General features: G+C 40.8%; 1 protein-coding gene across 2 annotated transcripts; it reads left to right on the forward strand.

Moving 5' to 3' along the window:
- The first annotated feature begins 308 nt into the window (after positions 1-308).
- On the forward strand, positions 309-22,792 carry vps54 (VPS54 subunit of GARP complex). 2 transcript variants are annotated; one of them, XM_087841422.1, is made up of 23 exons: positions 309-375; positions 4,920-5,094; positions 5,639-5,880; positions 8,616-8,700; positions 9,248-9,282; positions 9,548-9,679; positions 10,726-11,111; positions 11,248-11,374; positions 12,857-12,964; positions 13,076-13,131; positions 13,271-13,367; positions 13,546-13,898; positions 14,611-14,740; positions 14,832-15,013; positions 15,577-15,689; positions 17,053-17,116; positions 17,769-17,874; positions 18,056-18,143; positions 18,256-18,377; positions 18,538-18,618; positions 19,373-19,480; positions 19,560-19,654; positions 21,076-22,792. In XM_087841422.1, the coding sequence occupies exons 2-23, from the start codon at positions 4,950-4,952 to the stop codon at positions 21,179-21,181; spliced, it is 2,961 nt and encodes a 986-aa protein (XP_087697548.1). In that variant the 5' UTR covers positions 309-375; positions 4,920-4,949; the 3' UTR covers positions 21,182-22,792. The 2 variants fall into 2 exon arrangements, with proteins under 2 accessions (XP_087697548.1, XP_087697547.1); XM_087841421.1 differs by lacking the exon at positions 309-375 and adding an exon at positions 736-893.
- The last annotated feature ends 1,289 nt before the right edge of the window (positions 22,793-24,081 follow it).

Consider the following 24,081-nt stretch of genomic DNA (forward strand, 5'->3'; position numbering starts at 1 on the left):
TGAGTTCAATTCCACAATCAAGCTATGCATGTTCTCCCCGTGTTTGCGTGGGTTCTGTCCGCGTACTCCGGCTTCCTCCCACAGTCCAAAGACATGCAGTTAGTGGGGTTAGGCTAAATTGCTCATCGGTGACATTGTGAGGTTGTCTATCTCTCTTCGTTAACCCTGTTAGACTGGTGACCTGTCCAGGCTGTACCCTATCTCTCGACAGCTGGGATAGGCACTCGTAACACCGTTTAATATGTCGTGTTCAGTAAACCTATTTGAAATTATTTTAGCTTTGCGGCATGGCGAGTTATCCTGCTGGAAGTAGCCATCGAAAGACCGGGGACACAGTGGCCATAAGAAGACGGAAAGTTCAATAGCACTGCTCTCGTAGGTTATTCCATTAAAATTAATTAAGTATGCCCGGCCAGCGTTTTTCTGATCTTCTGTTGTGCAGTTAAGTTAAACCCTGCTTCACAATCACTTATCACCTTTCGTTGCCCGTTCTGATTCTCAATTTGAACAGCAGTTCGTCTTGACAATGTCTACATGACAAAATGCTGAGTTTCTGCTATATTAGATATGCTATAAACTGTTTATATAACAGTTTGATAGCTGTATCTAGTGGCCGGTGAGTGCGCACTTAGTTGTCTACTGTATACGGACCAATAACATTGAAATGGACCGATTCAGCTTTAGTTAGCAGGGGGCAGCAGCGAGCTTCGAAGACTGAAACTTGCAAACAGGCAAATAAAGAACCTGACGTTGATGTTCCTCTTTCCAGCAGTGCATGATGGTCCGTATACCGGTATTAACTGCTGTGAGTCCTGTTGTTTTCCCCTCGTTTCCTTTAGTGCTACTGTGATTATGAAGAAAAGACACACCGTCCGCTTTATTTTACATGACAGGTAGGTGTCCAAATGAAGCCTCTCGGTCCCCTGTCATTCCTGGCTTTCTTTGGTGTTTTTATGTTGCCTGTTGGGGTAGCTTATCCGGCTAACTTGCTACCATTGGCTAGTCTACGTGTAACTGCCGTTGACAACATTAGCTGTAGCGTTAGCTCTAGCATGTAGCTAATAAGGCCGCGAATATTCTGCAGCACATCAGCCCCTGACAACAAAACTGCATTTAGTTTTGTGTGTTTCATGTTGCTGTTAGGCATTGACTTCACTGTCAGCGTGAACGGTTGTAATGCAAACACCTGCCAGCAATGCGTGCACTGTAGCTAGGCTAAGGCTAGCTGCCTAGCTTCTGTTACATCTACTTGTCCCGATGGGAGGCACAGCAACGATGACAGCCGAAAGCATAAACATTTTAATATCAAACATTAAATGAGTACAAGTGACAGCTGTTTTTTCTCCGCTCAGAAATAATCACGATGTGTTTTATTCGGCGAGGAAATTTATAGTATAATTTATTAATGGTGCTAATTACTAAAAGAAAATGCCATTAAGGCCATGCTTATTTCTTAGCACAATTTCCGGAATATATTAGGGTTTCTGATTTACATTATAAGGCAACGTTTATGTCTGAAAATGATAAGTTCTCGCTGAGTAGACCATAATGTGATGGAAACAAGTAGAATCGAGTTCAATACAGCGGCTCCCCTTGCTATTGTGCTTTCACTTTTGGTTATACCGAGAAAAGGATTAAAAGCTTGATTAATTAATAAGATCCTAATATAGGATGGTGCATACTGTTTTTTTAAACAAGTATTCTTTGTCCATACATGCCGTCCAAAACTATTCCTGAATAATTTGGATTTCTAAGAATCGGTCAATAATTTTTCTTTGGACTTAACATGTTAACATAGAAATATAACTGAGCTTTTATGATCCCAGCAAGAATATCTCTGTGCAGTTATGCTCTTGTTTTACTGTAATTTGCTAATGATTTATTGTTTTTGAGTATTTTACAACGGTTTTCTAGGGGCAGATGAAAATAAATGGGGAAGGTGTTATAAGCTGCTCCTGCTTGTTTTTTTTTCTTTTATGATTGGGATTCAGTGTTACTGCTTGACATATCTTATATGTCATATAGTGAAGAACTAGCCAGTTATATAACTGATGTACCTGCATAAATAAATTCAAATAATACTTATTTTAATCTCTGACAATCACCATATTACTGCCGTTCCTTCCTATTCCTTCAAAGCAGTCTGTCTTCAAAAAGATGAATCGGACAATCATTCCTATTTTTAGCTCCAAGGTGGTTGTGAGAGCTTGAATCTGTGACAAGTCTGAAGTTTTATGTGTTAAGATGGTTCTTAATATTTTGAAAACATTTTTTTTTTTAATGTAAAAGCAATATGAAGGAGCTAAAAATGGTTCTAATAATAATGGGGAGCGCGTAGATCTATAATCCTCTCATTTGTGTGATGGGATTAACAGCAGAGGGTCATACACCTCCACAGTTTGAGTAGTCAGATTACAACTGACTATTAGTACAGCAACATATATCATTGGTTTACAGCTGTCATTTAACCAGCAGTTTTCTTTCAGTTGTTAACCACCAGGGCTGTGAAATGGAGCCAATGTAAAACTCTAAAAAAATGCAGTTCTTCCATGGCCAAGTCAGCTTTGGTCCAAACTTTACAGGGTGATACACAAAACTGACCCTATAGGTAGTTTCTCCTTGTATAGCAATTGTAAGACGGCCGAAAAGCAGCACAGGTCTGTTGACCCAGGCAGGTGGAGCTGGGTACCTTTTCCAGTTGAATCAGCAGAGCATCAAATATGAAACATGTGGTCAAAGTTTAGATGCATCTTGTGTTTGATCAGGTGTTGCCGCCTTGGTCAGCTTTTTGTCAGCTTGCATTTTTCGCTACAGATGCTGCAGAAAATGTCTGCATTAAGTTTCAGAGAATTTAAGCACATCTGAGAGCACTTTCAACACATCGCAGATGTATGTAAGCTTACTGACTGGAGGTTGATAGGCCTTAAATTTGTCACTTAACCAAAGGACTTTTCCTTATTTGTGTTGTTTGTGTATTTGGAGCATTTTTAATGAAATGATCGATGTTCGATATGTTATACAGTACATCAGAGAGCTACAAAAAGTCTTTTACTTTTTATTTAATAGCACATATGTACGTGTGTGTTGTATCAGTCAGTTTTTGGATGTAGTTTGCCAACATTAGCTGATAACCTCGCTCTTCACCTACTCATCCAGTTATGGTATCTTATACTTCAGGGTTGTGGGGGGGCTGCAGTCTATCCCAGCTATCTTAGGGCATAAGCAAGGTACTCCCTGGACAGGTCACCAGCCTCATGCAAAGCTAACACTGAACCTTCAAATGTAGTTTCCAACATGAATGCATGTTATTACCTCAGTTGTTACATGCATCTGTTATAAACAGTCCATGTTTTCTCTGGTTTTTGGAGAACTGAGATGAATTTAGTGTTAACTTGTTAATCTAAAAAAGCTAAATAAATATTTCAAACCTTTTTAGATTTAATGCAGCACTGTTGAAAGCTGTACCAGTCATCCCCCCCCCCCCCCCCCCCCCCCAATAAAACCACTGTGTACATTACCACACAGAAAGAGCTGCAGACTTGCTTGCACCAGTGGATGAACCAGGGCACGTTTCTGTCAGTTTGATGTAGAACTTGTATTGAAATTGAGGCCCTTCACAAATTTTGATGTAACTTTAGTCTGCCTTGTACATGGCAAGCTGAACACATAGTCGTTCTCTGCAGTAGAGAACGACTAAGTTACACTAAAAGCTACCTTTGATTTGTCTGTGATATACAAGGGTTCGCTATAGCAGGTAGCTCAACACATTGTATTGATTTTTTTTGTACTGGATGTTCTTTCTGATGCAACCATTAAGAGGTTTGTGTCTTGTCCCATGATCAAACTTGGGATCTTTTGCTGGTTAGATGAATGTGTAAGACTTTATGGCAAAACTAAAGGAACACCAACACATTACAAGTACAAGAGCTGCTCAGCATTTACTGAGTCAGCAGAAGATTGGCAAATTTTACACATTATGCACTTCAACACTTAGCAAACACAGTATAACTTTGTACAGTCTGCCACTTTGAGGCTGAGTTGCTGCGATTCCTAAACGCTTCCACTTTGCAATAACATCCCCTACAGCTGATCATATCTAGGAGGGAAGACTTAGACTAGGATGCCTTCTCTTGCAGTACCACACTTGAATTTTCTGAGCTTGTTAGAATGATTCATTCTTTCACAAAACTTTGTAAAGGCAGACTGCATGGTCATGTGCTTGATTTCAGACTGTGGCAATGGGTCTAAAAACACTCAAATTTAAAGGTTAATTAGATTCGGTTTTTTTTTAATGTAGTGTTGCTATCACTAATGGTGTACAACAGAAGGGGAAGACGTGATACTAAAAGCTGCCAATTTCAAGAAATCATCATTTTGAAACCACAAACCTGCAGAGATGTGGAGTGAGACGGGGAGAAGAGACTTCAGAAAGTCCCCTAGTCATCCACTACAAAAAATGGTTCCCAAAGACTCGTCTGCAGGTTGTGCAAAACGCTGCAGCGAGGCTTTTGACAAAAAAAACCAACTCAAAACTCACCTTTTTAAAACTGCTTTTGGTTCATTTTTTGCCTGTTTTATTTTCTCTTTTTAAATCTTTTTATGACTTGTAATCTTATGTGCAGCACTTTGTGATTCTGTCTTGAAAGGTGCTATATAAATACAATTTTATTATTATTATATTATTATTACTATTTATTAAAAAAAACAAAACAATGCCCAGTGTCTTTATGAAATTATTGAGGCTTTAACATCTTACAAGATCAATCTTCTGAAAACATCTGTGACTCTTTACAGATTGGGCAAAGTATTAAGAGAGATGGACCACATACCTCGTTTGGGACTTTGCTGATTTGTTGTTGATAGTGCTGATTATGATTTCTCTATCTAATGCTAGCCCTGTTTTCATCTTTTTTTTCCAGCTAGCCTGCTGGGAGGCGCGTCCCAATGACATGGCCTCCAGTCACAGCTCCTCCCCAGTGCCTCGTCCCAGCAGCGGAGGCCGAGATGGGATCTATCACAAGGAGCGAGATCCTTCCCCACCTCGCTACCGGCATATCCGCTCTTTGCCTGACGTCTGCCCGAAGGAGCCGACTGGTAGGAAGAATGACTGACTTCAGTGTAATGGAACGCATAGGCATCATTTTTAGCAGTAGAACATAAGCAGAAAGTGTACATACTTTGCAGTTAGACAGTGAAAATAGTCTATAAAAGGTGGTGAAAATCTAGATGTTCATCTATACATCTGCGCTAAGGGTCATCAGTCATTTAAAGTTTACATACAAACATAAACAGTGATGCTAATATTTTTTTAAGTATACATTTTTATTTCCATACTGGCTATCTAAAGCCCACTCTTTCTTTCACATTGTCATATTGAACACACATGAACTTTAAATAGACAAATTGTGACACTGCAGGAAAACACAGCGTCTTGCAGTTTTTATCTAAATATGTTGTGCATTGATTTACTGCTGTGCTTGTGATGTTGCTTCTTGTTGCATTCACCTGGGCCACAGCTGTGATTTAAGTTCAGGAACATGTAAACAAAACCAAGAAACCATGGCAGATGCTTAAATTATGAGTTGTTGTTCTCCGCAGAAAATGAAAGCACTGACTTTATTTCTATGTGGTCCTCCAGGTGAGGGGCAGGGCCTGTGTAATGGTCCATCTGTGGTGGCGGAGCACGACCGATGGACAGTTTATAGCTCGAAGGTCAACCTCCCAGCTGCGCTGAATGACCCTCGGCTCGCCAAAAGGGAATCTGACTTTTTCACTAAAACATGGGGGCTGGACTTCACCGAGACGGAGGTGATGCCCTCCTTTTGCCTCCCCAACATCACCAAGGAGCACTTTGGGCCCTACCTGCAAGAGATGACTCAGGTAATACGTAGAGCGAATTATTAAGAGCATTTATGATTTGTTGACAAGTCAGTATCACTGCAGCTCAGATCTGTGTGGAGTCAATGTTAAAGATGCTATTAGGATATTTTTGTTCTTGAGAAAGTCTTGATTGGGGAAACCTGCAGCCAGCTGAGAGTGAAGAAGTCACTTTAGATGAGTGACGAAACGTTTCTCCCAGTGAAACACACAATCAACCTTTTGGGGTTCCTGAGAAAGATTCTACGTTTCTCTTGTTTTGGGTGTGTCAAGAATCTGAGGCAGTTTCACTTTGTAGCCTTTTTTTGCTCAGGACATGTAAAGTAGAAGTGTTGAAATGCATCTGTTAACTAAGAACTTTAGTTTAAGAAATCTTGTGCAAACGATGCAACTGTCTCCCGCTGATGAGCAGCTGCTGTATTTTCCCACCATTTAGAACAAAGGTGGCATTATAGAAGAAGAAAAGATGAAAATGTCTGAATAAAGCTGGACCTGATCTCAGGAATTCAAACAGCCTGAATACTGGAGGCATTTGCATTTCCTAGAGGAGTTTACTCAATTAAAAAGCAATAGAAGTACTGATGCCAAAACTGTTGTGATGGGAAGATGTGTCTAAGTCTGTATGTTAAATATGTGATTTTCACTTTAACCAGTCAAAATAATGTTGATTTTTCTTTTTTTTTCCTTGTACATGCACTCATTTGTTGACAGAGTTACTTATCAGAATGGTTGTGTTACTCTGGCATTTGGCTGAGATTTGCTGTTCTTGTTTTGCCTCACAGTTAAGCTACATTAGTTCTAACTGATAGCTTCTACTGGAGGAAACATGACAACCTCAGTTATGTATAGATATGAACTAGGGCTGCCACGATTACGTCGACTATCAAAATCGTCAACGAGTAATTTAATAGTCGACGCGTCGTTTGAAGCTTTGTAAGATCCCAAAAGACGCAGGAATAAGTAGTAGAATTTAAGAGTGTAATAACGGACTGAAACAGAAGATGGCAGCACTGCATGTACAAGGATGCCAGCTGCCGTTAAACCCCGAAGAAGAAGTAGCAGCGTCCCAGAATTCATAGCGCGGCCCATTGCGGCCCTGCTCAGTTTCCAACAATGGCGGCAGCTAGTTAGTTTTAATATTACTCTTATTATTCTTTCTGGGTCACAAAATAAATGTTTAACATATTTTCAGGCGAGAATGTAGCTGTGTAAACCTCAAATATCTGCTCAGTTTATCAAGACACCACATACTTTCAAAAGCGCTCCGACGTTTTCAGAGACGTCTGTTACCTACTAGCTCGATAGCTAGCCGGGGCAAAGCTCACTAGAGCCGTGAGAACACCGGACTCCCGGCAAATCGTTTTCAAACCCACCGCAGTCTTTCGCTACTCAGGTTAAATATATATAAGTCACTTAGATAACTTAAAAATGTTATTGTTTGGCTTTTTTTAGTATTTTATTTGTTCCTGAGTAAATCGGTTTGGCTGAGATTAAAGTTATAGTTTTTACACAGCTGAATAAACGTCAAGCAGACAACTGATTATCAGAAGTGTGAGATGCTCCAGAATATACTCCGGTGTCCTGTTATATTTTAGATAGCAAGGAGTTTATTAAACTTCACCAAAACAATCTGCAAATTTCATTAAAATTTAATAAACTATCATCTTGTCTTTATTTTTAGTTAGCACATACCTTAAACACTTAAAGCTGTAAGCTAATGATAGTTATATAAGAGCAGATGCTGCTGGTGAAATAAGCTGTACTTTTGCGTCCAATGGATGATGATCTGATTAGTCAACTAATCGCAAAAATAATCGGTGACTAGTCGACTGTCAGAATAATCATTTGTGGCAGCCCTAATATGAACAGTAACATACATGGTTACTGATAGTAATTTATTGTTTAATAGTAAAGTAGGGTTTGATTTACAGAAGTTAACTGGTAACCAAGCCAAATCCAGAGCGCTGTGGGTAGGATGACTAGCGTGCTTAAACAATTATGGAAGTGACGTGAGTAAAAATGGCGCATTGAGATAGTCTTACGTTCATCATTAACCCAGCCCCAGTGAGGAATGTCTTTGTGTTTAAGAGACAGCAGCTGTACGTTTGTATTCCAGTCTGGATCCAGTACAAACACCTTAACGTGTTGGATAAAACCTTCCTTTACTGGCTGTCATGTTTCAAGTAGAATCTAGTCTTGAAATGCAGCTGATGCTTTAATGTTGTCAACAAACATTCTACAAACAATTAAAATAATGAAAATAAAATACAACAGGTTTTAAAGTTTTATGTGTTTTTAAATTCTTAAATTGTCTTGGCCTGTGCTGCTTCATTTTTATAATGCCTCAAGTTCTTACAGAAAGTTTCTGTTCCTCATTTAGTCTTTTATTACTTTTATTACCAGCTGAGTGTGGTGAGATTGAGGTGTAACATCTCATGCACTTCTGACAGTGCATTTCTGTTCTTGTAAGAGTCATCTAGTTTTTAGAAATGTTATTGTAGCTTTGTTTTCACTTCCTCCTACGGGTTTCATGCATCTGATTTCTTGTTCAGTGTGTTGCTTTGCTCTCTAATGACCCACAGCTGTAACCTTTGTTAGTTTGTATCATCAAACTTGACTTCTGTGATTCACTCAAGCCTTTTTTTTCCTGGTGCGTAACGATCATGTTAGCTTTACAGAGAACGGGCTGGGCCAAAAATCCTGAACTTCCTTTTTGGATTTCATGATTTCATTTTTAGAGGGAACGAATCCATGAACGTTGCAAGACGATCTGCCCCAACAAAGACGATGTCGACGCTGTCTCTAGTATCACCACCAACCACGGTATGAATTATTAACCAGCTGCTGCAGGACTCTCTGACTGCCTGTATCCTCTTTTCTTGATAAGATTGGCAGCACACAATGACTTCAGATGCAAATATGCAGGCTACAGTGTCACATCTGACTATACCACACATTAAGAGTACGTGAGCGTAGTTTGGTCCTGAACCTTGGCTCTTTAATAGATTTAAGGGTTTTTACAGTTTAACACACGGGTTTTATTATCTTTCTTTTGATTTGCTTCCAAAACAATATTTTATGTGTTTAATGCACATTTCACAATTTGATCTGATAAACACATTTCTCTGCTTGCTGCACTTTTCACACGTTTCCTGTCTTTTTTATTTGTATTGTTTCGTTTGTACAGAGCACACTCTAGTGTCAGTCTTAGAAACTAAACTTTATTAATCTGACCATATTTGATCTAATTAGTAATAATTGTGACAAATGCATACCTTTTAATTAGCTGAGCAACACAAAAGGATATTGTGACTCTTAAACATAACTGCTGTAACCGATAGTGATTTAGAGCTTTTGTTGCTTATTCCAGACAAATCCAGAACGGAGCTGGAGCAAGTCCCGAAGGTAATTATGCAAACATGCATAATATTCTTTCTGATTCTCTCTGGATTTCTCTTTCCCTTTAACTTTGACAGTGTGGCCAATGCTCTAATGCAGTTCTGTTGTATTATTTTAGCTGTGGACTCAAACACATTGTGACTCTTTTGATACTTGCAACTAAGCATGTCTCCTTTATTAGCTTAGACATGATAGGGACACTATTGTGACAACAGGCTGTCTCCAGAGTGACCTTGCTGCTTCACTGTCTCACTGTGCTTTATATTGTCAGATTTTCATGAAGCCCGACTTTGCTCTTGAGGACCCGGCTACCTTCAACATGGTCCTTCCCTGGTCACACTTTAACAACGCTGGGGGGAAGAGCAGCAGAGACGTGGCTTCTTCCAAACTGCTCCAGGAAAAGGTAAATTCTCATCAACACATACAGATCACCCAGGGAGGGCGATCTGTAGCTCGTAAACCTGCACTGATGTGTTCAAAGTGTTCCTTTCAAACCTTCTTGGTAACACCCCGAGGCAGTTATATAGATCGTTCCTTTGAAAACACATCAGATCACAGTGGAGAAAAGCATCATGCTGAATATCTGTACTGATATGGACTGGGAAATGTAAGGAATAAAGGATGCCATTGTTTGATGGGAATGAAAATGATCAACCTGCAGAGGGCTGAATTCAGGGTGCTCCTGCCCCCCCTGCTGTTTGTGTTGAATATTACACATCCACAGTGGATTTGGCTCTGACACTGGCATGTTTATCTGTCTAAACAGCTGATCACAACCTAAACAAGAAGCAACCACTGACCAGTAAGAGTTTGGTGTTGGGGCCTTGTAGCATAACAAAAGAACAAAAGGAACTTAAAAATAATAATACTAATAAGTTTTATTAGCAATTTTGTTAAATACTTGTTTAAATTCCTTTAGCTTCTACATCTGTGAGTAGTTTCTGCTTTTCTCAGTTTTACAAGAAAGACACTCCAGGAAATTTTGTAATAGCACAGGTGATACAAGCAGAACATCCAGGGAGCAAAATATCGTTCAATCTTTATTTTAGGGAAAGCTAGCAGGAGCTGTAGACTCACCGGTCCATCACTTTTGATGAGGAGTGAAATTAAAGTTACTGTAGATACATTCTATAAGTTAACTGCCTTGAGGTGTTACCAAGAGGATTTCTAAAAGGTTTCTGGTTGGTGTTGACTGGAGAGGTTAAGAAAAATGATGGATGGATAATTGTAATTTATTTATTGTATTTGATGGACTTGATCTAAACACAGAAATTAGACGTCTGTTGTTATATATTTAAGGATGAAATGCATATTGTTATTGTTCAGTTAATTTACCTGAAGATATTTAAAACTTAAGACTAGAATATAACCGCAGTCATTAGTTTAGATCAGTTAAACCAGCGACCTTCATGTGTAGAAGTTAATCAAACGATGTTCTTTTTCCTGCAGCTCAGCCACTACCTCGATGTGGTGGAGGTGAGCATTGCTCGACAGATCTCGCTGCGTTCCGAAGCGTTTTTCCATGCTATGTCGTCGCAGCACGAGCTGCAGGACCAGCTGCAGGAGACGCAGCACGCCGTGGCCGTCCTTCGGGGCCGTACAGCTGCCATGGACCAGGTCATGTGCCAAGGACCTCTCCGGGCTCTCTGCACCGCCCTGAATCGCAACAACTGCGTGAAGCTGCACAACAAGCTGAAGCTGATGGCCGCAGTGCATCAGACACAGCCCACTGTACAGCTGCTGCTCTCCACCTCTGAGTTTGTTGGAGCACTGGAACTTATCGCCACCACGAAGGAGGTGCTCCAGCAAGAGCTGCAGGGAATCCACAGCTTCAGGTGAGAGTGTGTTTACTGGATCAGTTTTACTAGGATAGTTTTTGTTGTGATGTCTGAAATTGATGTTCTACAAGCAGCCAACAGAGCAGCTGTATCCTATTATATAGATGTACAATCCTGTGTTTGCATCTCTCAGACATCTGGGCTCCCAGCTGTGCGAGCTAGAGAAGCTGATCGATAAGATGATGGTGGAGGACTTCAGTATGTACGCTCACAGTGACCTGAACCGCAGCCTGAGAGATGAGCCACAGGTTCTGGAGAAGGTCTGAACAATCACCTTCAACACAAAGGGTCTAATAGATTTCAGGACGGTCATGTTTAGAAGATGAACTGTTGGGGAATGTGCAGTTGCCATTTACATTTGCATACGTCTCTGTATACATGATAAATATCAGTATTCATGCTACATCTACACACACAAAACATCAACGTTTCTGTTCCTGTTTCTTTGTCATTTTGAATGTGCTTCTGCTTTTAGTTTCAGTTACATCAAACTAAATGTAGAATCTGATTCTAAGTAATGAAACTGGTGGCAGCAAGTCATCATTATAGTCTGACAGAAACAGTTACATACAGCTGTGTAGCTCTGCTCATGCTCAGTATCAGTATTAGTTTTTAATCTTTGAATGTGATTACGTAATTGAATTCTTCGGTCTCATATAGGGCTGCCACGATTAGTCGGCTAGTCACGATTACGTCGACTATCAAAATCGTCGACGACTGATTTAATAGTCGACGCGTCGTTTGAAGCTTTGTAAGATCACAAAAGACGCAGGAATAAGTAGTAGGATTTAAGAGTGTAATAACGGACTGAAACAGAAGATGGCAGCACTGCATGCACAAGGATGCCAGCTGCCGTTAAACCCCGAAGAAGAAGTAGCTCTGTCCCAGAATTCATAACGCAGCCCAGCTCAGTTTCCAACAATGGCGGCAGCTAGTTAGTTTTAATGTTACTCTTATTATTCTTTCTGAGTCACAAAATAAACGTTTAACATATTTTCAGGCGAGAATGTAGCTGTGTAAACCTCAAATATCTGCTCAGTTTATCAAGACACCACATATTTTCAAAAGCGCTCCGACGTTTTCGGAGACGTCTGTTACCCACTAGCTCGATAGCTAGCCGGGTGCAAGGCTCACTAGAGCCGTGAGAACACCGGACTCCCGGCAAATCGTTTTCAAACCCACCGCCGTCTTTCACTACTCAGGTTAAACATGATATATAAGTCACTTAGATAACTTAAAAATGTTATTGTTTGGCTTTTTTTTAGTATTTTATTTGTTCCTGAGTAAATCGGTTTGGCTGAAATTAAAGTTATAGTTTTTACACAGCTGAATAAACGTCAAGCAGACAGCTGATTATCAGAAGTGTGAGACGCTGGAGAATATACTCCGGTGTCCTGTTATATTTTAGATAGCAAGGAGTTTATTAAACTTCACCGAAACAATCTGCAAATGTCATTAAAATTTAATAAACTATCATCTTGTCTTTATTTTTAGTTAGCACATACCTTAAACACTTAAAGCTGTAAGCTAATGATAGTTATATAAGAGCAGGTGCTGCTGGTGCAATAAGCTGTACGTTTTACGTCCAATGGATGATGATCTGATTAGTCGACTAATCGACTATCAGAATAATCGTTTGTGGCAGCCCTAGTCTCATATTAAATTCATCTCAGCTTTCTGAAACCCTGCTGCCCGGTCATGTCGGTGTTTTAGGACTCTGTGCGTTTGTCTGTGGATTTTAGGAGCGTCTGGAGTCGCTGGTGTTCGGCCTGCTGCGGCAGCGGAAGCTGGATTTTCTGGATATTTACAGCGATGAGATGATCGTAGCGGCCAAGGCAATCGTCTCTCAGGTGTGACTCCTCCTGACACAGTCCAGTCTTTATCTGTTTCTAAGCGCTGCATCAAATAACAGCGATCCAGCTGCGATTCATCATGTAATAGAAACCTTTTTGTGTTTGCAGTGTGTGGCAGATAGTGTTGTGCAGATAGAAGAAATTGATGCTGAAGTCGTTGTTAAGTAAGTTGGAACAATGTGATTGATACCACTGGTTGTATTAATGTTTGATGAGCACATTGACTTTGTAAACAAAGAACATATCAGTCCGAGTTGACCCACATGGAGACTCGCTGTACATGTGTGCGTTTGTGTTTCTCAGGCTTGCTGACCAAATGCGTCTGATGACATTCCCTCAGTGGTTTGACCTGCTGAAAAATGTCTTTGAGAGCTTCCTGTTCTTCCTGCAGAGAATCAAGGTTAGTCAAAACAGCTCCTGGTACAGAGCTCCTATTTTTAGTCTGCTAGACTTCAGAAGATGGTTCACACATCACAAACATTATCCAACATTTGATGCAGGTAAAAATATTCTTTCTGTGTGAATTCAACGAACTGAATCTAATTGTGTCCCTTATTACCCAACTGCCTGTTTGCTAGGCCACTATGAATGTGATCAGGAATGTGGTTCTGGAGGTTCTGGACTCAAACCAGAAAACCCGTCTCCTGGAGGACTCCTGTTCAGAACCATCCAGCCAAGAGGCTTCTCAGGTCCCGTCACTCCTGCAGGGAGAGGCTGAGCTGGCCTACCTCACCCATGAAGGCCTCTTCATCAGTGATGCTTTGAATGATGCCCAGCAGCAACAGCAGGAGCAGAAACAACAGCGAGTAGTGCCGGCAGCCCAGGATCAGAGCTCTGCAGCAGGGTTCAGGAGCCAGCAGGGCCGGGGGGAGACTGCCAGTAGTGACTCTGGGGCCACAGAAATGTCTGCCAGCAGAGAGCAGAGCTTCATGTAGGTCACTCTTAAGTTTTTCTTCTTCTTCTTTTTCTTTTTGAAAACAAAAATATCATGGTAATTGCAGTCCCGTTGCACCAAAGCCACTAACTGACATCTGGTTAAAAGGCTGTTGCTTTTTCCTTTTTTTGCATTTCAGGTCTTCTTATTTACTGAAAACAGCATCAAACCATAAAGTGACAGTTTTGTTCAAAAGTCTTGAGCAGCAGTTCAGGCTTTCTGAAGGAGCTTTTCTTTAGACATTGGGTGCTTTTTCTCTCTTTTTCAGTTCGGCTCCTGTATCAGAACACTTTTTGTTTGTGATGCTACTTAACATTGACCCGTGAATTATTCAAACATAAAAAAAGGGGATGAACCAGTGTTAAACTGCATTTTAGATACTTTGTTACTGGTCGCCTATCACTAAAACACAGGATGCTCTCATTTCTTTAGTTGATTCTACGAATATGGCAAACACGCATAACTTACACGAGAACTTGAAAATCAGTGGCAGCAGATCGTACAGAGTGATGTGGACTGTAGTGGCTTATAATCTCCTGTAGTTCTCTATTAAATGTAGAGACTGGCTCTCTTAAAACAACAATGGAAGTGTTGTTGCCAAAGATGAAGTACAAAAATGATTTAACCAAAAGTGAAAATGACTGAGAGGCATTAAAGCTGTGAAACCTTTGACTCGTTTCCTGTTAACAGTGAGTGTGTTTGTGTTCAGGCCTGGTGAGAACATGATGCCCACCGACTTTGAGCTGAACCTTGTGATAAACAACCTCCAGGACCTCATGTACACGGCTTCCGACATCAGCCATGACCGCTGCGTCAAAGTGCTCACAGCCCGAGCCAAGGTACGGTGTCCATGTGTCTGTATTTGAGGTTTTCTATGGAAAAGGATAAACCTGCAAATGTAATTGAAGTGTTTGTGTTTCCGTTTAACAGGATGGATCTCTGGAGCGTCTGACCTCAGCGGAGTTCGTTTGTCTTTCACAGGCAGTGGAGGGATTTGTCAGGGACACAGAGGAGCTCTGTGGCAGGCGAAGCGTTTCCCTGAGGGGCGCGTTGCAGAGCCAGGCCAACCGCTTCGTCCACCGCTTCCACGAAGAACGCAAGACCAAACTCAGGTAACCTGCAGTACCGTTGTTTTCAGGATCAGGAGGTTTGCTTAGGAATAAGCAAATGGAATAAGCAAAAGGAATAATCTTCCGATTGTGATCCGGGCGTCTGATTCCATCCAATCTTTTAAATCACGGTTAAAAACCTATTTGTTTAATCTCGCCTTTCCTGCTTGTTAATGCTCGCACCTGACTTTTAGACATATTCTATTTTTTCTTATACATATTTTTATGGCTTGTGCTTTTATTATGTTTCTATTTTGATATGCATTTTATATTACCCCTGTGTATTAGTGGCATTGACCTGTGAGGATATTTGATACTTTGCTAAGGCCTTATAATACTCGTGTTACTTCTCTGTCTCTTATGTTAAGCACTTTGGTATACCGCTGGTTTTTAAATGTGCTCTATAAATAAAGATTGTTGTTGTTGTTGTTGTTGCTTTTAAATATGATAACTGTTTGTGTGAGTGAGTGAAGGTTTAGTTTCATGGTTGAATTTGAGTGTGTAGCTGGTCTTACTCCTGTAACGTAGCAGTGCAGGTGCTGAAGTTTGTTTTTGTGCCCCTGCAGCCTGCTGTTGGACAATGAGCGCTGGAAGCAGGCTGAGGTTCCTGCTGAGTTTCAGGATCTGGTGAACTCCATCGCTAATGGTAGAATATCACTACCAGAGCGCAAAATCCCAGGTATCAGACTCCACTGTCCGAAAATCCTCATTAACCTGGTTTTATTTGTAATTTCTGTAGTTTTAGTTATACACTTCTGAAATGTTTTGACTACTTACAGAGTAACCTACGCACACATTGCATATATATGCTGACTTTGATGTAAAATAAGAAAATGGGTAAAGAAGTAAAGGTTCACAGTTCAGTCCAGTCAAGGAGTTTATAAACATTAGAGAGAAAATCCCAACAATTAGTAGAGGTGGGACTCACCATACATCCCACGATACGATATTATCACAATACTTAACGCACGATACGATATTATTGCAATTTTTAAAAATATTTTGCGATATTCAGATTCTGTACATAAAGGTAAACTTTATCAATATTCATTTTATCTAATATCAAAGTCTCACACTCAGTCTTTCTCTCATTTCAGTTTTATTGTTGACAAACTGAACGGTTTGTATTACAGTCTAGTCCAACTTAACTGAATCAACCATCTGGTACAATTATAGCTATTCTGAACTATGCAGTTTATGAAAACTATGCAGCCCCTTCAGCAACTGAAGAATTTGAAAGTAAATTAAAACAAAATATAATTTTACATTAAATAAAAAAGTTTTAAACTTAATTAAAATAAAACATGTCTTAAATTAAAATAAGTAAACTGTCATGTTTATTGCTGCCATAAAAAAGTTAAACACATTTGGACAGTGAAGGAATGTCAGGATTCTTGCTCAGAAAAAGGATCAACATGCTCTGAAGTCAGAGCACAAAAACCTTTTTGTAACAAAATATCGATTTCTGCTGTCCCTGTATCCATACATTATTAGCAAACAAAATATCACGATACTACACAGTATCGATTTTTTCCCCCACCCCTAACAATTAGACAGTCCCCTATAAGCAGCACTTGGCAACAGTGGGGAAAACGAACTCCCTGAGAGGCAGTTATCTGATGAGACCTGTTGGGTGAAGGTTGGGCAATTAATTTCCCTAATGGGCCACATGAAGCAGAATTTATGTTAAAGTGCAGTCGTGTGTCTGCTCGGTGTTGCTTGTGCTGTTCTTGGTCTGTCAGCAGGCGCAGAGAAGAGCGAACTTGTAACATACAAAGAGTTGTAGTGAAGCAGAGTTAAAAACAATGAAACCTGTTCACTGCAGCAGCAGTCTCCCCCTCCTCCAGTTTGAACAGAAACATGTGTGCAGACAGACTTAAATTACAGAGCAGAACTGCTCTGTGTTGTTGTTAGAGGCTCCAGGTGCTTGGAGGTTTCTAGTGATGCACTGAGGCTTGGTTCCACAGCTGCATACAGAGAAACAGAGAAACAGCACAAGAAGAACAGCTTTATCATTTGTAACATTCGTTTTCCCATTCCAGGTCCCGATGACAGGAAACCCACAGAGTTTCTGCTTGTCAACGGGCAGAAATATGCAGTTGTTGGGTAGGTGAAATCACATATTTCATGATTTTAAATATTATTCTGTCCTCACATTGATTGATTGACTGAATCCTTATTTTGAACATGTTGAAAAAGTACAACAACATAGAATTAAAAGAGACAAATGAACAAAGCAAAACAAAAGGAAAACGAGCAACCACAACTACAAATAACTTTCATGTTCAAAAAGGAGCAGGAAGAAGCATAAGCTTATTTAATCCCACCCCTTTTCCACTATCTAGTAATCAATAGACTACAGAAATACCTCCTTGCAATTACATTATATGTCATGTGTATTTTTTTTTTTTTTAAATATATATATATACATATATGTTTCTATCTATCCATACATACGTATATACACATACGCACATACACACATTTTCAATAACCCCATTAACACCTCAAAGGATACACAACCTACAAATATATATATACCCATACCAACATACCCGTGCACCTGCACACACATGAAAATATTGGACAAGAACACCCTATCAAATCTCTACCTCTTCCCTGTACCCTGTAAAAACCATCTCCTTAAACCGCTTGAAAACAAGTGTCATTAAAGTTGGAAGTTAGACGGCGCAAATGCTTTTTAAATGTGAACATTTAATTTGAAAAGATTTCCTGAGTAGCCTTTGTGTTCCTTCAGGACGGTTCTGCTGCTGATCCGGATCTTTTTAGAATACTGCCAGTGTGTCAATGACATCCCATCCATCTCTACAGACATGCTGACGCGTCTGGCAGACCTCCTCAAGGTCAGAGACTCAACAGCACTCAAATCACACGATCCTACGTTAGTTCAGCCTCTTGTAGTTAGTAAACAGGAAAAGACTTTTTGATCACAACACTGAAATGTTTACATCTGACACAGCCCTGACATGCTGGTATGCTAGCCTGGTGGTGTTTACTGAATTTTCTTGGATTGTCTTCCTGCAGCACTTCAACTCTCGGAGCTGCCAGCTGGTTCTGGGAGCCGGAGCTTTGCAGATCGTCGGCCTCAAGACCATCACCACCAAAAACCTCGGTATATAACACCTGCTACACACACTGCTTACAAGTAGACCTGATATTTCATTATGTGAAGCAACTTTTAATGGTTGAGAATGCTGATTTTTACTGTTAACTGTGTGTTGTAGCATTAGCTTCACGCTGTCTGCAGCTGGTGGTTCACTACATTCCCATCATCAGAGCTCATTTTGAGACCAAACTGCAGCCCAAACAATTCAGTGTTCTCAGACACTTTGATCACATCACCAAGGTAACGCTCAGCATGAGCACTTTAAGTGTGGCCTCTCGACTTCCTGGCTAAATGAAAGTTTGAGAGAAGAGTTAAAAAAAAAATAAAATGTCATGACAAAATCTCCAAAGATTTCAGCTCGATGTGAGTTGTGTTGCTGAGGCCGTTTGTTGTGTTGCAGGACTACAACGATCACATAGCAGAGATCTCTGCTAAGCTGGTGGCCATCATGGACAGTCTGTTTGAGAAGGTTCTGTCAAAGGTAAGATGAGGGCAGGGAACACGAGAACACTTCATGAATGGTTTTAAATTTTATGCAAGCATAAAAATAATCTCTATTTACAGAAGACTTGTTGTAATGAGATTCAGGCAGTTGCCCATCTGTGACCTGTGTAGGCCTAATATTTCCACAGTTAGTCAGTTTTTTACTTAATAGTATTGAATTAATGTAGACTTAATAGAATCATTGCTATTAGATAATAGAACAAACAAATAACCAATAATCTAAAACAGCGGTCCCCAACCCCCGGGCCTTGGACCGGTACCGGGCCGCGAGAGTTGAGGCTCAGGTGTGAAATGTATGGTTTTCAGGGTTTTTAATTGGTTTTCAGCGTTATTTTGTTATCGTTTTTATCGTTAGCTCGGTTTTCCTGGCTCTTTTCACGTGTGTTATGAATAAATCTTCTTTTTTTCAGTACCGGTACTAGTTTTATTTTGTTGTATTTATCCGCGACACCTTAAAGGCCGGTCCGTGAAAATATTGTCGGTCCGTGGTGCAAAAAAGGTTGGAGACCGCTGATCTAACCTACTAAATTATACTTGCACTGTATACCTGATGGTCAGGTATCCATTTCTGTCCTTTATTAGTACAGAATTTATGACTTTTTGACATGTGTAATGCACTTTCTCAGAATATTTCAGCTCTGTGTATTTTAAATTGTTTCCCACTTGATGCAGCTGTATTCCAAATGTGCGCAGACTCACATGACCTCAGCCGTATCCTTTTCTGTCCTCAGTATGAAGTGAAGGCTCCGATGCCCTCAGCCTGCTTCAGAAACATCTGTAAGCAGATGGCGAAGATGCACGAAGCCATTTATGAACTTTTACCTGAAGAACAGACACAGGTGAGATCTTTGTTTTCTCTACACCGTGTCTGTGACAGCTTGTTGATCAGAGACCTGAGAGTTGTGTATCCATATACAGATGCTGTTTCTGAGGATCAATGCCAGTTTCAAAATGCATCTGAAGAGGCAGCTGGCTCGGCTTGGAGTTATTAATGATGGAGGACCGCAGCATGGGTAAGTGTGCAGCACTGCCCTGAAAACCAGCTAATGATTGGAGTATGTTGATATGACAGAGCAGCACTTCCTGCTTCGCTCTGAAGAGAAGGAACACCTCTTTTCCTGTTGGTGTTCCCCGTTGTTTCACATTTTATTGAAAGAGAATTTTGAAGATTACATGAATACTTGACGTGTCTTTATATCTGCTATATTAAGGTACAAGAATTTACTTAACAAACCTGACACACAAATTTAGAGTTCCACTTCTGTGAGTTAGTTTTGGAATTAACGGAGGTGATAGGTGTGTGTCAGTGACAGCTGCCACGGTTCAATTCAATTCAATTTTATTTATATAGCGCCAAATCACAACAAAAGTCACCTCAAGGTGCTTCATAGATACAGAGAAAAACCCAACAATCATATGACCCCCTATGAGCAGCACTTTGGCGACAGTGGGAAGGAAAAACTCCCTTTTAACAGGAAGAAACCTCCGGCAGAACCAGGCTCAGGGAGGGGCGGGGCCAACTGCTGCGACCGGTTGGCGTGAGAGAAGGAAGAAAGGATAAAAGACATGCTGTGGAAGAGAGACAGAGGTTAATAACAGATATGATTCAATGCAGAGAGGTCTATTAACACATAGTGAGTGAGAAAGGTGACTGGAAAGGAAATACTCAATGCATCATGGGAATCCCCCGGCAGCCTACGTCTATTGCAGCATAACTAAGGGAGGATTCAGGGTCACCTGGTCCAGCCCTAACTATATGCTTTAGCAAAAAGGAAAGTTTTAAGCCTAATCTTAAAAGTAGAGATAGTGTCTGTCTCCTGAATCCAAACTGGAAGCTGGTTCCACAGAAGAGGGGCCTGAAAACTGAAGGCTCTGCCTCCCATTCTACTTTTAAATACTCTAGGAACAACAAGTAGGCCTGCAGAGTGAGAGCGAAGTGCTCTAATAGGGTGATATGGTACTACAAGGTCATTAAGATCAGATGGGGCCTGATTATTTAAGACCTTGTATGTGAGGAGCAGGATTTTGAATTCAATTCTGGATTTAACAGGAAGCCAATGAAGGGAAGCCAAAACAGGAGAAATCTGCTCTTTCTAGTCCCTGTCAGGACTCTTGCTGCAGCATTTTGGATTAACTGAAGGCTTTTCAGTGAGTTTTTTGGACATCCTGGTGCCAATTTTAAAAGAATATTCTCATATGTGGCTCTCATTTTTCTTAAAAACAAAAATAAGGTAAAAAATAAATCTGATAATTCTTTGTTTTTACGTTCATCGGGCCCCAATGTGACCAAATATCAAAGAGAAATTAAAAATGCATGCTGTGGAAGAGTTCGGGTCTTAGGAGGTTATAAACTGCTTTTTGTCAGAGCATAGCTGTTCATATCTTTCATGTCTTTGACACTTTCAAAGCTGTAAGCTGTGGCTCGTGTTTGCAGGCTGGTGGTGGTAGACGTGGCGTTCTACACCGAGAACATCCAGGGGCTGAAGAGCCTCGAGAGGCTCGACCTGAACATGGTTGAGGTCTGGGAGCAGAAGAGGTGATGGAGGATGGAATCCGGATCTCCAGAACTGACCTTACCTCAGCAGTTATGGGAGCCTGACCCCCGGGGGCCGATGGTGGGCCGGCTGAGGCTGGAAGAGGCCCAAAGGGACCAAAAATGCAAGTATGGGAGAAGAGCAGCAGCATACCGGTGCTTCAGAGACTGTTCAGAAACGCACAGCGCCTGGTGAAAAACTGTTGCCACCTCATCGCAGTGTGTGCAATTCAATAGAAAATAAAGAAGTAAATTATTACTGTTTTAGTGGGAGGGCAGGATGTGGATTATTCTTATGAAATTTGGGGGTAATTTATTTTTCTTTCTCTGGAAACATTCTATACTGTGTTAAGCTTTTTCCTCCAGCGGTCTGCAATGCTGGAGCTGACAGGATTTTTATCAACACCGCATGCTCGGCAGGTTACCCTTTTGCATACTTGGAGAGCTTGGGTCGTTCTTATCGCTTAAAAAATCAACAGGGTTCCTGTTCATGTTAACACTATTCCAATCCTCTTTGATCAGCTGCTTTTGGGTCTATTTGCTTACTTTTTTGTACTCCAAAAAATAATAATAACAGTAGCTGAGAGAAAGGTTTAATTTCAGTATGTGGACATAGTGACAAGATTCACTTCAAAAGGTTCAACTTCCACCTTAAAACAGTTTGGTCATGCAGTTTCTTCAGCCCAGTCACATCCTGGTCATTGTGATGACTGACGGTGGTGCAGAACTCGCTGAACTGATGCAGAGAGTTTGCAGGATGTGAAGCGTGAATATCAGCTGTTAACTTTTGCATCTTCCAGTCTGTGTGAGCTGTTAGTTTTCTGCGAAGATGGAAGAGAGAATCTGATTAAACCTTTCATCCAGAATATCTTCTTCTGATGCTGCAATATTGTATCACAACTCCCCACAGGGGTAAAAGTAACAAGTGCTTACAGCTCTCCCCTCCTTCTGCTAGCGGAGTTTTCTTCATGACATCAGATTTGATCAGATTTTCTCTTCCTGACTGTTCGGCTACCGAGAGCTCCCGTCACACGGAGCAAACGACCTGTCCAGATGCAGTCACAGATCAGTCTCTGCAGCAGTGAGAACACTACAGTCTGACAGGCTGCTGTTTGGAACCATTCCACTCCCAAATGCAAATATTCATCTACTCCTCTGGTCTGTGTGATGGCTTTTGTAAGCAGCTTGTTTCCAAGATAAATCTCCTGGTATGAAACTAATGAGCATTGCAGTAATTTGCTCTTCTGAAACGATTGATTAATCTAACATGTGCAGCCATAGTCATTCTTAACTCCCACACTAATCAAAGGCATAAATGGTGTACATATGGTGACAAGCACAGTTGGATTAATGTGATGTGACTGCAGCGGTCAGCGTCAGGCTCGCCAGAGAACAGAAGCATTAACGATCATCACTGTCTGCTTCAGAAGTGCCTACTTTGGATCGACTATCAGAGACGACACATCTGAGCTCTCCACTACAGTGTGCCTACCATACCACTGTGTGTGTGTGTGTGTGTGTGAGTGAGAGAGACTTTTTGGGGTTTTGATGAGCATGTGTGTATGAGTCCAAATGAATTTGTTTCCTTCAAACCTGCTGTGAATAAAACAGGATGATGGAGCGACCTATTGTCAGTCTGTTCATCTGTTGCACATTGTCATCTTCAGAGCTAGCATACTTCCTGTCTGAGCCTCACAAAACATGTTAAGGCAAATGTAAGAGCGTTATTATTTCCAGTTAGCCAATGTTACTACATCGGTCTATTCTGCACAGTTCTAGCTGTATTCATTTTCTTAAAACTCACATCAAACACTTCCTGTGAGATCTTTGTCTTGAAACCACTTAAGTTTTTTAAAAATTAGATTTTCGACCCTTTCTATCACTTTCCAAATCGATATGAAAGATTTTACATGAAGTATTTGATTGAACCGGAGTTACTGAAGTAAGGATAGAGAACACTTAAAAGAGATCGTTTGACATTGCTGGATGTACTAGATCTTTCTCACATCGGCTTTTTGGATCATGTATCGCTTGCTTTCACTGAAGTAAGCTTTAAGTTACTCTAGACCATAGGTGTCAAACTCTGGCCCGTGGGCCAAATTTGGCCCGCAGCCTAATTACATTTGGCCCGCGAAGCCAAATTACTATTAGAGCTGGCCTACTGGTATTATACAGCTAATATATATTGTTTAGTATTAAGCTTTGCTTGTTCCATATTCAGTTTTTCAGCAAAACTTGTTTGAGTCCATAAGAAAAGATTCATTCTTATATCTGTCTATATTTATCTATATTATATATCTATATTTTTTTTTTCAATAAATATTAATGTTAGCCCGCAACTTTGTTCCAGTTTTGAATTTTGGCCCACTGTGTATTTGAGTTTGACACCCCTGCTCTAGACAGTGAGAATGACAATGGCTAAAAAGAGACATGAAAGGTTTGTCATATCTGTGGTTGATGGAACAGCCAAAAACTTTACAAGGATATTACTTGAAATATTATTATTACTTGAACGCATCAAGAACTCCTACCAATGAGCAGGCTAAACAACAGCACAAAACTCTAGTCGTGGCAGCACAAGGACCAGAGGCAGGGGTCAACCACAGCCAACAAGACCGAGACTCTCCAACTGTAGCAGCTCAAGCAGATTCCAGCGAGGGAGACTGGTGTATATTTATTTATTAGAACAGAAATGGTAAAATGGGCTGTATTTGTATAGCGCTTTACACATCCATTCACACACTGGTGATGACAAGCTACGTTGTAGCCACAGCTGCCCTGGGGCGCACTGACAGAGGCGAGGCTGCCACCGGGCCCTCTGACCACCACCAGTAGGCAACGGCTGAAGTGTCTTGCCCAAGGACCCAACGACCGAGACTGTCCAAGCCGGGGCTCGAACCGGCAACC

Source organism: Neolamprologus brichardi, chromosome 6 (assembly GCF_056152115.1).
Source record: "Neolamprologus brichardi isolate AB-2024 chromosome 6, ASM5615211v1, whole genome shotgun sequence".
Lineage (NCBI taxonomy): Eukaryota > Metazoa > Chordata > Actinopteri > Cichliformes > Cichlidae > Neolamprologus > Neolamprologus brichardi.

Excerpts from the sequence above, each read along its gene's own strand:
- vps54 (XM_087841422.1), top strand. The coding sequence starts at position 4,950 with ATGGCCTCCAGTCACAGCTCCTCCCCAGTGCCTCGTCCCAGCAGCGGA. Across the intron at positions 5,881-8,615 it reads ACCTGCAAGAGATGACTCAG|AGGGAACGAATCCATGAACG; the intron begins GTAATACGTAGA and ends TTTCATTTTTAG. Across the intron at positions 11,112-11,247 it reads CAGGGAATCCACAGCTTCAG|ACATCTGGGCTCCCAGCTGT; the intron begins GTGAGAGTGTGT and ends TGCATCTCTCAG.